Genomic DNA, 16,127 nt, shown 5'->3' on the forward strand with positions numbered 1-16,127 from the left:
CTTTTCTAGGCACGTAATTAAGGCTAAGTACACTGTATTCTTATGAAACCAGATGGTGGTTCCAGTTCTGCTTATTAATCTCGATTTCCAAGTGCTGTGTTTTTCATGTGAATGAAGATTATTGAGCAATAATTGAAAATGTGATAAAAGCACTAAATAATAAATCCTGAAAAACAAGACAAAACAAAGAGCCACAAACAAACAAACAAAAAAGCTGAGAGAAATGGCAAACATCCAGTCAATTTAAGTGACTGTGACAGGCAAGATTGTTCTTTTTTTTTACTTTTATTTTCTTCTTTTTTTAAGTCCTTCAGTGGGAATCCCTTCTTGGCATTGGATTCTTCAGCTCTAGGCATGCCTGAAGCAGAGTACTTTCTTGTTCGGAAATTGACGGGATGTCTGTGGCTACTAGCCATATGCTACCAACAAAATAGTTGAATAGGAAAATATGTAATGTACATTTAATCTTAGGTTCTGACATGGTTCAATTTCCATTTCTTGTAGGCCAGAAGAAAAATTAATGTGTTCCACACTCAACAATTAAGCTTTCAGGATGCATTCTAAGTGATGCGTTGTAAACCCCAGATTAATGCCTTAATATGTGGATTTCGTTTTTTATTTATATCATTCATTACCAGAATAATGAAAGTATAGCAAGACTGTCATTATTTAAAATCTTCAGGGAGCTATTCTGGACAGTAAATCAAGCACTTGCACCTCAGTTTCCTCAGCTCTAAAATGGGTTGTGGTTTGTGTGAAAGAGCTTAAAGTAACAAAAAGCACTAATAAAAACCTCAGGTGTTTCGGGTACAACTGAAGTATCAAGATGCTCAAGGCTTTTCCACTTTAAACATTAAATGTTATTTTATTTTAACTATTTAAGATAGCAATCTTCCTATAAGACATACGTTGAGCAGAATTATACATTTTCTTGATGATACAAGAGCTTCGTTACACATCAATCATAATAGCATGCTGCAATTTCGATCAGAGCTCCTTTACTTCATATTAGAGGTTCTCAGACTTCTGTACTTGAGTCCAAATATTTTAAGCTATCATTTAAATTAATTTTTGTGGACTTTCAAGCTGTCAGCTCTCATGACTCTGTCAGCTACCTTCCATAGATGCTCCCCATCACCTTTTTGTTGCGTCTGCTTTGTGAACTTGCTGTTCAACCAAGCGAATAACATTGGATGTAATGTAACAGTAAATATATATTGAAGGACAGTTTAAGAATATTCCTTGAGTAAAATACATAAATTGTAGCCCTTAGACTTTTGGCATGCTGCATCTTTTTTTTTCTTTCCTCTCTTCTTCTCTGTCCCCTCCCTTCCTCCTTCCCCTCCTTCCTTCCTTCCTTCCTTCTTTCCTTCCTTCCTTCCTTCCTTCCTTCCTTCCTTTGTTCCTTCCTTCCATCTAAGTTACATTCTAGAGAGATTCTGGAATACAAATAGATTGAGTCCAAATACATAGTCTGGCCTCACTGTGTATTTAATGACAATAAATAATGTAGTGATCAAAAGGATGGTCTCTGATGTCAACAGAGAATCCCATTGTGTCACTTACCATCTTTATTACCTTGTTCAATTATCTGACCTCTCTAAGCTTCAATTTCAAATTCTGTAAAATAAAGAGAATAAATAACACTACCCTTGCAGGACTGGTATCAACTGTAAATTAAAAATGCATGCAGAATGTTTAGCAGAATGGTTAACATAAAATCAAGTGGTAGTAGTTATTACTGTTGTGCCACTTTGACTTAGATTCCAGGCTGCTATGACAAATATCACACAGTGCATTGACTTAACAAGAATTTATTGGTTCACCATTTCAGAGGCTAGAAGGCTTGCTTCCTTCCAGAGTAATAATATTCTGGCTGGCCAGCAATCCTTGGAGTCCTTGGCTTTCCTGTCACATGATGATGTCCTCTCTTTTCTCTTCTGGTTCCTGCTAAATTCCTGTTTCTGGCTTCTCCCTTCGGGTTTCTCTTTTATAAGGACTCCAGTAAAAGATTAAGACCCATCTTGAATTGGGTGGGTCACATCTCAGTTGAAACAACCTAATCAAAAGGTCCAACCCACAGAGATGGATTAAAAGAACATGGCTTTTTCTGGGGTAAGTAACAGCTTCAAGGTAGCACACAGGGCAAAATGCAGATCAGAATTCTAAGAGACATTAATCACAAATGTCAAGTGGATCAAATATTCAACTTCATTTTTCATTAAAGTGATGACCTTAGACATATGTTTGGTACGTGTTGGTTATTTATTCATCAATTTTTATGAATTGGAAATAGGGAAGCAGTGAGAACATTAATTACTTTTAACTATATGAGAAAGCATGAGACAACACTGAACAGTTTATCTTTTCTAGTGCAGCTGGGAATATTGTTGTGTTTCATTATAGCCTTTCTTTTTAAGGCAGGATGCTCACAACCAGAAGAAGTCCTTGAGAAATCATCCTAAGGCTTTTACTGAAAGCCTCAATTCACCATCATAATTCAAACAGTAAATACCCCATGTGTTATGAGAATAGCCCCTCTGTCTATATATGCTAGTAAGATACTTCTCTTAAATTTATTTGCTGCTGTTAGGCCAACTAGAAGTGCCCTGTGGAATATGGAAATTAGTTTTAAATATTTATTAGTTTATTAATACCAGGGACAGCAGTACAAAAAACAAAGGCAGTGGCTTCTCATGATAAGTGAGAAAATATATAAGTGGGTTCTAGAACCACTTGGTCTCTGTCAACAGCAACTTTCCAAAATTTTCTAAAATTTTTTACTATCATCACTCACTTTTATTAGTATAAATTGCCTCAGAGGTAATGAAATACTATCTGAGGAGCTAGGGTGATGACTAGGCTATGATTGGGCCTTTGAACATTTTACCTACATCTCATTTCAGCTTACCTAGTCCTGTGGATTCGGATGTATGGTAGTTTGCACTGTGGCCTAAAATGTCTTTATGGAATTAAAATACTTTTCCCCAGAGTTCTATCTTATATTTGCATTGTGCTTTTTAATTTATAAAGGATATTTGTATTCACTATCTTATTTGACCTCACTAATGCTCATAACTACAGTATGAAGTTGATGGGGCAGATAATCTTCCCATTTTACTTATTCTTTAAGAAAGATTGAATCCAAAGCTGAAGGAAGGTGAAGATAAATAGTAAAATACATGAATAGGATAAAAAAAATTGCCTCATGATGATAAACAGGTTCAATTTACCAGAAAGATTTTATAATTCTAAAATTATAAATAACTAATGTCAAATAAATAAAGCAAAAATTGGCAGAGTTACAAGAAGTAATTAACAAAAACACAGTCATAGTGAGAAATTTTGCCATACCACTCTTGGCAATTGATAAACCTAGAAGACAAAACATTAGTAAAGAGATAGAAAACTTGAAAGTACAATTATTATAATTGGATATATATGATACACATAGAAATTCATGAAAATCAATAATGTAACTTCAACAAGTTTCACAGATTGGTATCACACAGACCATGTTGTCTTACCATAATAAAATCCAGTTAGAATTAAATAATAAAGAGATAACCATAATGCTAGGAAATTACAAAAAAAAAAAAAAAACACTTCTAAAAACTTGTGGGTCAAAAAAGAAATCATAATGGAAATCAGAAATTATATAGAACTGAAAAATTATGAAAATTCTATTTACCACAATTTATGGAATGAAACTAAAGTGGTATTTAGAGGAAATTTTATAGCTTTACATCCTTATATTATAAAAGAAGAAAGACTGAAAATTAATGAATTAAGAAGCACCAACTGAAGAAGTTAAAAAACAAAATCAGAGGAATTCCAAAGAAAATCTAACAAAAATATCACAAAGATAAGAGCAGACATTAATGAAATAGAAAAAAATATGAAAGGATACAAAAGCCAACAGCTGGTTGTTTGAAAAAGTATGATGAAATACAAATGTATACTTAGACAAGAAAAATTTTGAAAGCAGTCATAAGAAAGAAAAATTACTTTCAGATGAAGAACAAGACAGACAACTGACTTATCAACAGAAATGACCAAAATGATGAAAGCCAAAAGATAAAATGATAGTATATTTAAAGTGCTGAAAAAAAGTTGAATTCTACATCAAGTAAATATATTGTTTAAAAATGAAGGTAAAATAAAGACTTTTAGATAACAAAAACTTAGAAAATTGTGTACCAGAATGCCTGTGATAATGGAAATATTGAAGGAAGTTTTTTAGACAAAAGTAAAATGGTCCAAGATAGAATCATGAAAGTACAGCAAGAAATGAAGAACAATCATTAGAGTAAATATGTGGGTAAATTTAAATGAATGTAGAATGTGTATGATAGAGTGAAATTTACTCATGAAGAAGAAGAATCCAGTAGGAAGACTTGATCTACCATATATCAGAAATTATAATAAAGCAATAGTAACTAAGTAGCTTGCAATTGTCAAAAGGATAAATAAGTAGAAAAAAATGGAATTCAAAAATACCCACACATAGATACTTGAAAAATGGTAGATTGGGCAATGCACCTCAGTGGAATAAGGGTGTTCCATAAGTAAATAGAGCTGGGAAAGTTGATTATACAGAAAATAATGAAACAGATCTATACCTTATCGTGTACATAAAAATCAGTTTCAGGTGGAATAAAAACTTAAATTTGGAAGGCAAAACTCTTAACATTTGAGAAAGAATTCATAAGGGTGTATCTTAATAACCGTGAGGTAAAGAAGGGTTTCTTTTTTTATTATTTATTTTAAAACTTCCAAAATTTACAAAGACTCTATAGCCAGCAAGAAGGATTTCTTAATCAAGAAATTTCCCAAACAGGGAGAATTTCAGTAAGTTCTCATTATAATTAAGAATTTTTGCTTATCAAAATACAGAATAAAGTAGGTGAAAAGGCAAGCTTTGAAAAGACATTTGCAACAGATATAACTGATAATGGATACTATAAATCTAGAATATATAAACACTTTCTAAAGCAACGCAAGAGAGACAAACAATGCAATAGAAAATAGACTGAATTAAAAATACAAATATTGTCCATAAACTACATGAAGATCATTAATCACACTAGTAATCAGGCAAGTGAAAAGTGAAACCACAATGAGATACCATTTCACACCTACCCATTGGCAAAAATTTTAAAGTCAGATTATTCCAAGTTTTGGCAAGAATATGGAACAAACAGAACTCTCACATGCTGCTGGTGGGAGAATTAATTGGTACAGTTTGTCATTGCCTAATAAAGTTGAACATGTTCATATTCTACAACCCAGCAATTCTAATCCAAGGTATATATCCTACAGCAACTCTTGCACTTGTACATCTTAAGGCATATACAAGAGTTTATAATAGCAAAACACTAGAGACCACATAAATATCCACCAACAGTAACATGAATAAGAAATTATGGCATAGTTATACAATGGAATACTGTGTAGCTCTTAAAAAAGTGAATTTCAATTATGTGCATCAACAATGGATTAACGTGGAAAACAGAGCTAAAGGAAAGAAGCAAGTTTTACATAGCAAATAATTTTATTTACATAAAATTTAAGAGCAAGTAAAATGAAACAATATATTGTTTATGGATGCAGGCTTAAGTGGTAAAACTATAAGAAAAAGTAAAGGAATCATTGACAAAAAATTTCTGAAGATTAGTTGTCTTTGGTGCTGGAAGATGATGTCTTCAGTGATGGGTGCTCTAGGGCTTAGGTCGTGGAAATGTTCTCTTATTCTTTAAACTGCCCATATATATTTTTAACAGGTTTTGGTATGATATATTTAGAGAGACAGAGAGAGAGAGAGAGAGGGAGAGAGAGAGAGAGAAAAAAAAGAAATTCTTCCTAAATTCTAATAAGCGCTTCATGGATTCCAAAGCCGAATTATTCACATTCCTTGCATTTGCCTGGGCTGGGTTTGCTGAACTCAGGATCCCTGAAGCCACCGGGCATGCATGCTGGATTAACATGTTTCTAAACTGGGAATTTCCTCCCACAGTTGGAAGCGACTGAAGAGAGGCAGAAAATGCTGTTTGCCTCACATGTTGAACACTTTTGGCAAACAGAGAGATAACAAAAAGGACTGAGATAATAATAGCTGACAGAAGAAAAGCTGTGTAAAAGCTAGGATTCAATAGAAAAAAAATAAAAAATTGGCGTTTGGAATCTCATAAGAAATTATTTGGTTGGGGATGGTAAAAAAAAAAAAGATGATCATAATTATGATGGGAAGAGAATTTAGATTCTGAAGCCTTGTTTTTCTTTGATTTTTTTCTATTTCTTCTTTTTTAAACTTAATCCACCTTTCGACAATCTATTGTTTGGTGCCCCATGCCCCCAACTTTAAGTTTTAAATGTTGTTTCTCAAACCCTTGTACAAACTTTTATGTTTGCTATATTATTAAGCAGATTCTCAGAGCAATCCATATGTTTGGCCAGAGCTGGAAATTATAATGAAACTCGATACTTACTGCAATTATGAGATAATAGATAGGGATAAATTGGGCAGGAATTAAATTGGGAGGAAATCAAAATCATAGACTGGAGAAAGCAGAAGCTCTTGTAATCTAGCTTCAAGTTCCTCTGCCTCTCACAGCTTTTTTAACCCTCTGCCATATTAGAGCTCTTGGAATCAGTTTTGTTGTTTTCTCATTCCAAACTCATAGCTTTCTTTCAGTTTGTCTCTCAGGCGCCAAACAACTTTTTATTCTCTTACAAGTGTTAGCATTTTAAAAATCAACAACTGTCAAACAAACAAACTAACAAAAAACTTCAGCACTGTAGTAAGAGAGTGAGGCAAATAGAATATCTGGGCTTCAGCGATCACCCAGACACCTTTTTGGCTAAAGCAGTCACTTGTTTGGCTCATGATCAGAAGAGATAAAAGAGTATTCATAATCCTAGCCCCACAACTGGAGAATCTTAGAGATATAGCATATCCTAAAGGTCTTCTGGTTTCATGCTCAAAGTAGAATTTCCCCTTCAACATTTCTGAAGAGAATCCTTCAACTTCAGGTTTTACTGAACACTGGCAGTCACAGGGAACTTAGTGCTTCAAAATATAGCTAGGATGCTGTTGTAGTTGTATGAAAATTCTTTATATTGAGCTATAACAGTCATCCATTTGCCTAGCTATTCGCTCTAGAAGTACAATTCTTCTTTACCCTTAAAATGGTAAAAAATGTTGCCTCCTTGCTTCAAGACGTGTCTCCCAAGAGTCTTCTCTTGCAGCAAAATATCACTGCTTTTTTTTTTTTTTTTTATCCATTCCTCAATTGATTGTTTTCAGACCTCTCACTACACTGGTGCCTTTCTTTGGAGGTCTGACTCTGGTATGTCAGTGTCTTTTTTAAAGTGAGACGTCCAAACTGAGCACCACACTCCAGATGTGGCCAAAATCCTATGGAGTAAAAAGTGATTTATTTCCCCTTTTATGCTAAACTTTCCAAAGCAGTCTAAGATCTTGTTAGCTTTGATAGAAGCTACATCACACAGGAAGCTCTTATAGAATTGATCGGGCATTAACATCAGAAATCCATTGAAACTAGATGCAGTCAGGAAGTAGTCATTAGCAAAAGACAGGGCAAGATGGTGGCATAGGGAGGCATAGAATTTAGTTCGTCCTCTAGGACGGCTAGTAAATAGCTAGGAACTGTATGGAACAACTGTTTGGGGGACTTATGTGACCTGAGCCACATTGTGCATCAGTCTGGAACAGGTGGAAGGGCTGAGATCACAGTGCACAACTGTGAGTAAAGTCTCCCAAGCTGTGGAGGCTGGTGTCCCTCCCCCACCAGCATGGCAGCCTGTTTTGGAGTCACTTCCCCATGGGAAAAATAAGCAGTCTCTAAAAGGAGCAAGGGAAGGTAGCTCAATTAAGTTCCAATTGCAGATTTAATTAACAAATTTGGACTGTTGAATACCAGCTCTGAGCACAGATAAACCTGGAGAAAGCACAAAAGGAACTCAGCAGAGAGGAGGTGGGGTTGACAGAAAAAAAAAACAAAACAAACAAATAAAACAGAGGCTTTTGGAGTTGGCTGAGCTCAGAATACCAGAAAAGAGCTGTTACCCAAGAAAAGGGGCACATGCAGCTGGGTACCAACTCCAGCTCTTGATTGGTGAACCTGGGGGTGGGGGTGGAGCTGTGGATTACCTCTGGAAAGAATTTTTTTAAAAACTTCTTAGTGGCCCATTAAAGAAAGCAGCAGGCATTTTTGGTTGTCAGCACTTCCCCAGGCAAGGGCAGAGTTAAGATATGTTTGAGACAAACTAACTAGTCAGGTGAAGGAGATAATTCCCTGGAGGGTATATCTTCCCCAAGAAATGGGGGGGGGCAGTACAAGTGGTGCCTGTCATTCAGAGAATTCAAACCCCATAGGCTGGAAAACAGAAACAGTTTAAGCCCACCTTCTGCCTCAGCCTCTGTCTCAACCACTCCTCTGGCAGGGACAGAGTGTGCTGAGAATTAAAAGCACTGTACCACTTTATACTGGTGAGAGCTGCAGGCTGACAAACACCAACCACTGGGCAGGATAGAAAAAGCCCAGAATCAAGAAGCTTCACAGGAAAGACTGGCACCCTGCTTGGTCTTATCCAAAGGGATCTGTTCTAGTTTGCTAATGCTGCTGGGATGCAAAACACCAGAAATGGATTGGCTTTTATAAAAGGTGGTTTATGTGGCTACATAGTTACAGTCTTAAGGCCATAAAGTGTCCAAGGCAACACATCAGCAATCGGGTACCTTCACTGGAGGATGGTCAATGGTGTCCGGAAAACCTCTATTAGCTGGGAAGGCATGTGGCTGGAGTCTATTCCAAAGTTCTGGTTTCAAAATGGCTTTCTCCCAGGATGTTCCTCTTTAGGCTGCAGCTCCTCAAAAATGTCACTCTTAGTTGCTCTTGGGGTATTTGTCTTCTTAGCTTCTCTGGAGCAAGAGTCTACTTTCAACAGCTGTCTTCAAACTGTTTCTCATCTGCAGCTACTCTCTCAGCTAGTGTGCATTCTTCAAAGTGTCCCTCTTGGCTGTAGCAAGCTCCCTCCTTCTGCCTGAGCTTATATAGTGCTCCAGTAAACTAATCAAGGCCCATGCTGAATGATGAGACCACACCTCCATGGAAATTATCCAATGAAAGATCTCACCCACAGTTGAGTGATCACATCTCCATGGAAACATCCAGTCAAAAGTCTCCAACCCAATCAACACCAATATGTTTCCTGCCCACACAAGACTGCATCAAATGTAATGAATTTTGGGGGACATAATACATCCAAACCTTCACATTTCACCCCTGGATTCCAAAATGACATGATATTTCCATATATAAAATACACTCATCCCATCACAATATCACAGAAACTTAAATCATTTCAGTAACAATAGTTGAGTACAAGATCCCCTCAAAATCAGTTACAGACATGGTCTGTCCAAAAGCAAAATTCCCCTCAGGCTCTGTACCTGTGAAACTTAGAACAAGTTATGTGCTTCCTATATACAAAGGAGGGACAGTCATAGGATAAACATTCCCATTGCCATAAGGAGAAACAATGAGGAAAGCAGGGTTTAAGGGACCAAAACAGTTCCTAAAATCTGTAGGGAAAACTCCATTAGATTTCAAAGTCTGAGAGTCATTTACAGAATGACGTTGCATCCTTGGCTTGAGAGAATGATAGTCTAACCCTTCCTAAGGGCCTTTGCAGCAGCCCTTTTCTCTCTAAATGCTGGGGTGAGTGCTCCAACATATCCACACATTAGGGAGACCAGCTTCTTGGCCCCACCCTCCTCAAACATTGGGGTAGCACCTGGATTCTCTTCCATCTCTGGAGCACATGCTCAACCCCTTCAGAACAGTGGGGTGGCAGTCAGGCTCTCCCCAGTCCCCTGGGAATGTGCTCCACCCTCTTTGAGGTCTGAGGTGGCAACACCTTTCCTGAACATTGAGGTGGAAGGCCCACCTTCCATCTCTGGGGCAAACTCACCCTTTCCATGCATGTAGGTCACTCTGCTCTCACAGCCTGAGACCTCTTGACTCCAGACCTCAACCCCCATGGTTCTGTCTTTGAAGACATTTTTCCTTCAATTTGTTCCTTGACTGTCTCCTCCAGTCCAGACTGCAGCAGCTCTGTCTATATAGATCTCACAAAAATTCTGTTGGCGTCACATGAAGCACACAGAATCAAAGCCATCAGACAATAGGACTTTCCACAAATCCTTTCTAGATAACTCTATCTCCAATCTTGGCTTATACTGATATGGTGGTTAGGTTCCAAGTTTGGTTAAATCCTCATGTGGGGCTATAGCTTCTGTGGTCTCACCTTTTGGAAGCCTGGAATTTTCCAAACTATCAGTTTCTGGTTTCTTTGTGCCAAAAGTTCATTTCTCATCCTATCTCTGTCCTCTCGCATTTTACTATAAGCTTCAAGTAGAAGCTAGGCTACTTCTATATTTTGCTTGGAAATCTAATCAGCTAAATATTCCAGGTCATCGCTTTCAAATTCTGCCTTCCATCCAACACCAGGATTCAATTTTGCCAAATTCTCTGTCACTTTAAAACAAGGATCACTGTCCTTTCAGTTTGCAACAACACATTCATCATTTCTGCTCAAGGCCTCACCAGAAGTACCTTTAGAGTCCATATTTCCACAGTCTCTTCAAAGCAGTTTCAGCCTTTTCTATCAAGAGCCTCACAATTCTTCCAGAATCTTCCCCTTATCCATTTAAAAAGCCATTCCAACATGTTTGGTATTTGCAAATTCAGCAGCACCCCACTCTCGGTACCAAAATCTATTCTAGTTTGCTAATGCTGCTGGGATGCAAAAAAACAGAAACAGATTGGCTCTTATAAAAGGGGGTTTATTTGGCTACACAGTTACAGTCTTAAGGCCATCAAGTATCCAAGGTAGCACATCAGCAATCAGGTACCTTAACTGGAGGATGGTCAATGGTGTCCGGAAAACCTCTGTTAGCTGGGAAGTCACATGGCTGAAGTCTATTCCAAAGTTCTGGTTTCAAAATGACTTTCTCCCAGGACATTCCTCTTTAGGCTGCAGCTCCTCAAAAATGTCACTCTTAGTTGCTCTTGGGGTATTTGTCCTCTTAGCTTCTCTGGAGCAAGAGTCTACTTTCAACAGTTGTCTTCAAACTGTCTCTCATCTGCAGCCACTCTCTCAGCTCCTTTGCATTCTTCAAAGTGTCCCTCTTGGCTGTAGCAAGCTCCCTCCTTCTGCCTGAGCTTATATAGTGCTCCAGTAAACTAATCAAGACCCACGCTGAATGGGCGGGGCCACACCTCCATGGAAATTATCCAATGGAAGATCTCACTCACAGTTGAGTGACCACATCTCCATGGAAACATCCAGTCAAAAGTCTCCAACCCAATCAACACCAATATGTTTCCTGCCCACACAAGACTGCATCAAATGTAATGACATTTTGGGGGACATAATACATCCAAACCTGCACAGGATCCTGGATACTTATTAGATCATTTGCCTGAGTCCTGGGCCTGTCTGGGAAAATCTGATTGGGGTTGATACTACCTGGGGAAATCCTCCTGAAAAAAACTTCCATATATGGAGAGAAAGAACCAGAAAATAAGAGCTGAAAAATTCTGATTAGTTAAACAGAAGCTATGCTAGAGATCTAGAATAAGTTGAACTGAATGTCAAAGAACAGAGAACAAACCAACCAACAAGAAAATCCTATGTAAAAGAGAGAAAATGACTTCCAGAATAAACTAATCAAGGAAATCTGATGCCTAGACACCAGAAAAAGATCATGAATTATACTAGGAAGCATGAAGATATGGCCAAGTCAATGAAACAAACTAACACCCCAAATGAGATACAGGAGTTAAAACAACTAATCAATCAATCAATCTTCTAAATCAAATCAATGAGCTGAAGAAAATTATGGCAAAAGAGATTAAGGCTATGAAGAAGACACTGGGTGACCATACAGAAGAACTCAAGCTTTAAAAAATGGCAGAACTTATGGGAATGAAAGGCATAACAGAGGAGATGAAAAACACAATGGAGACATACAACAGCAGATTTGAAGAGGCAGAAGAAAAGATATGTGAACTAGAGGACAGGACAACTGAAATCCTACACACAGAAGAACACATGGAGAAAAGAATGGAAAAATATGAACAGGGTCTCAGGGAATTGAATGACAACACGAAGCACATAAAAATACAAGTTATGGGTATCCCAGATGTCGAAGTGAAGGGAAAGGTGTCAGAGAGAATAATGGAGGAAATAATCATGGTAAATTTCCAAACTCTTATGTAAGACATAAAATTACAGATCCAAGAAGTGTAGCATACCCTAAACACAATAAATCTGAATAAATCTACTCCAAGACACTTACTAATTAGATTACCAAATGTCAAAGACAAAGAGAATTCTGAAAGCAGCAAGAGAAAAGTGATACTTCACATACAAGGGAAGCTTGATAAGACTACTTGTAGATTTTTTAGCAGAAACCATAGAGGCAAGAAGGCAGTGGTATGATATATTTAGGATACTGAAAGACAAACTGTCAACCAAGAATTCTATATCCAGCAAAACTGTCTTTCAAAAATGAGGGAGAGTTTTAAATATTTTCAGAGAAACAGTCACTGACAGAGTTTGTGGACAAGAGAACTCTCTACAAAAAAATACTAAAGGGAGCACTAAAGGCAGATAGGAAAAGACTTGAGAGACAAGTTTGGAGAAGAATGTAGAAAAGAAGATGATTAAAAAGGGTAAGAAGAGGAAAAAAATAAGATATGACATAAAATCCAGAAGAAAAAATGGTAGAAATACTGCCTTTGCAGTAAAAACATTAACTGTTAATGGATTAAACTCCCCAATCAAAAGACAAAGACTGGCAGGATAGATTAAAAAACAGTATCCATCTATATATTCTCTACAAGAGACTCACTTTAGATTCAAGGCCAAAAATAGGTTGAAATTGAAAGGTTGGAAAAAAGATATTTCACACAAACAGCAACCAGAAAGGAGTGGGGATAGTTACACTAACACCAGACAAATTGGGCTTCAAATGTGAAAAAATTAAAAGAGACAAAAAAAGACACTATGTATTAATAAAAGGGACAATTCATCAAGAAGACATAACAATAATAAATATTTATGCACCAAGCCAGAGGGCCCCAAAATACATTAGGCAGATGCTGACAACACTGAAGGGAGAAGTAGACACCTCTCCAATAGCTGGAGACTTCAATATACCACTCTCATCAACAGATAGAACATTTAGACAGAGGATCAATAAGGAAGCAGAGATTTTGAATAGTATGATTATGCTGGTTTGGATATATTATGTCCCCCCAAAAAGCCATGTTCTTTAATGCAATCTTGTGGGGTCAGGCTGATTATTCTGTTGGTTAGGGTGAAACCTCTGATTAAATTATTTCCATGGAAGTGTGGACCCCACCCACTCAGGGTGGATCTTGATTGGTTCACTGTATGACTTAAGAAAACTCAAGAGCTGATGATCAGAGATGCTTAGAGATGCTTGGAGATGGGGACAGAAGGATGTTTGGAGATTCTAAGCTAAGAGATGAAGCCTAGAGTTTGCCCCAGAGGAGATAAGAAAGGACTCCCAGATGCTTAGAGAGAAAGCCACTGGAATCACAAGCTGAAAGCAAAGCAACCTGGGAGCCAGATGCCATCAGCTGCTCTTCAGTGAATGAAAGTATTCTCTTGTTGATACCTTAGTTTGGACACTTTTATGGCTTTAGAACTCTGTTTGTAATCAAATAAACTTCCCTTATAAAATCCAATCCATTTCTGATATTTTGCATAATGACAGCATTCGCAAACTGGAGCAATGATAAATGAACTAGACTTAACAGCCATTTACAGAACATTGAACCCACAACAGCAAGAAACACATTTTTCTCAAGTGCTCATGTACCATTCTTCAGGATAGAGCACATGTTGGGCCAAAAAGCAAGTCTCAAAAATTAAAAAGATTAAAATTACACAAAACACTTTATCAGATCATAATGGAATGAAGTTGGAAATCAATAACAGGTGGAAGGCTGGAAAATTCACAAATATTTGGAGGCTAAACCACACACTCTTTAACAACCAGTGGGTCAAGAAATCAGTAAATATCTCAAGGCCAATGAAAATGAGAACACAACATATAAAAACTTATGGGGATCTTGCGAGAATCCGGGCTGGTTGTGGCGCGGCTGCCCCGGAGTCGGAATGTCACACCCAGGCTATCCCCCCACTGGCTACCCACCTTTCCCTGGATATCCTCCTGCAGGTCAGGAGTCATCTTTCCCCCCTCCGGGTCAGTATCCTTATCCTAGTGGCTTTCCTCCTCTGGGAGGAGGTGCCTACCCATCAGCACCAAGTAGCAGCTACCCCGGAGCTGGAGGCTACCCTGCCCCTGGAGGTTATCCAGCCCCGGGGAGCTATCATGGTGCTCCACAGCCAGGAGGGGCCCCATCCTATCCTGGAGGCCAGGGATTTGGAGCCCCAGGTGGAGCAGGCTTTTCTGGCTACCCACAGCCACTAGCACAGTCGTACGGCAGTGGCCCGGCACAGATCCCCATACCAGGTGGCTTTCCTGGAGGGCAGATGCCTTCTCAGTATCCTGGAGGACAGGTCTCCTACCCTAATCAGCCTGCTGCAATGATTCAGGGCACTCAAGGAACAATCCGACCAGCTGCTAACTTTGACGCCTTGAAAGATGCAGAAATTCTCCGAAAAGCGATGAAGGGTTTTGGGACAGACGAACAGGCAATTATAGATGTTGTAGCCAACCGTTCCAACGATCAAAGGCAAAAAATTAAAGCAGCTTTTAAGACCATGTATGGCAAGGATTTAATCAAAGATCTCAAATCCGAGTTAAGTGGAAATATGGAAGAACTGATCCTTGCTCTGTTTATGCCATCTACGTATTATGATGCCTGGAGTTTACGGAATGCAATGAAGGGAGCAGGAACTCAGGAATGTGTCTTGATTGAAATTTTGTGCTCGAGAACAAATCAGGAAATCCGAGAAATTGTTAGGTGTTATCAATCAGAATTCGGACGAGACCTCGAAAAGGACATTAGGTCAGATACATCAGGGCATTTTGAACGTTTACTTGTATCCATGTGCCAGGGAAACCGTGATGAGAACCAGAATGTGAACCATCAGATGGCTCAGGAAGATGCTCAGCGTCTCTATCAAGCTGGAGAGGGGAGGCTTGGGACGGATGAATCTTCCTTTAATATGATTCTTGCCACAAGAAGCTTTCCTCAGCTGAGAGCTACTATGGAGGCTTATTCCAGGATGGCTAATCGAGATTTGTTCAGCAGTGTTAGCCGCGAGTTTTCGGGATATGTTGAAAGTGGTTTGAAGGCCATCTTGCAGTGTGCCCTGAACCGCCCTGCCTTCTTTGCTGAGAGACTGTACTACTCCATGAAAGGCGCCGGCACCGACGACTCCACCCTGGTCAGGATTGTGGTCACTCGCAGTGAGATTGATCTTGTACAAATAAAACAGATGTTCTATCAGATGTTTCAGAAGACCCTGGGCACAATGATTGCAAGTGATACCAGTGGAGATTACCGAAGGCTTCTTATGGCCATCGTGGGCCAGTAGAAGGGATTTAAAAAAAAAAAAATGGAGCTTTTCATAGCTTATTCTTCAAAGCACTGACTGATCTGCATGCAGCAATATCAACCGTCACCTAACCAAAAAAGCTTCTTACTAAGGACAGTGTCAGGGTAGTGTGCTCAGTTTGCACATATTGTTATTGCCTTAATTCTAAAGTTATTTTTTTCTCTACATACAATCAATGTAAAGCCACATCACAACGATGTAGTAATAATGCAGTGTTTGTAAAGCATAATTCTTAATCAAGATGTCAAATTGAACAAAAATCATGCCAATATCTAATTCTGTGTAATAATATTGAATTGAAGAAAAAAAGGTCACTGAAAGCTCTGCCTTGCATAGTCCTATTCCGTCTGTTGGACAGTATAGTTGGTAGTGTGCCAAAATTATTATTATTTTTTTAAATTTAACTCTTTTGACCTAGGAGAATACTTTGCATCTCATTTTGCATAAGTTGGTGTTCGGTATTCTTAAATACTTAACTT

At 38.3% G+C, this 16,127-nt stretch overlaps 1 protein-coding gene across 1 annotated transcript; it reads left to right on the forward strand.

Annotated features, from left to right (window-relative positions):
- Positions 1–14,197: 14,197 nt before the first annotated feature.
- On the forward strand, positions 14,198–15,725 carry LOC119529770 (annexin A7). Its single transcript, XM_037830462.1, has one exon. It carries the CDS (start codon positions 14,239–14,241, stop codon positions 15,625–15,627), a length of 1,389 nt encoding a protein of 462 aa, XP_037686390.1. The 5' UTR covers positions 14,198–14,238; the 3' UTR covers positions 15,628–15,725.
- Positions 15,726–16,127: the final 402 nt, after the last annotated feature.

The sequence above is a fragment of the Choloepus didactylus genome, chromosome 3, assembly GCF_015220235.1.
Source record: "Choloepus didactylus isolate mChoDid1 chromosome 3, mChoDid1.pri, whole genome shotgun sequence".
Classification (NCBI taxonomy): Eukaryota; Metazoa; Chordata; class Mammalia; order Pilosa; family Megalonychidae; genus Choloepus; species Choloepus didactylus.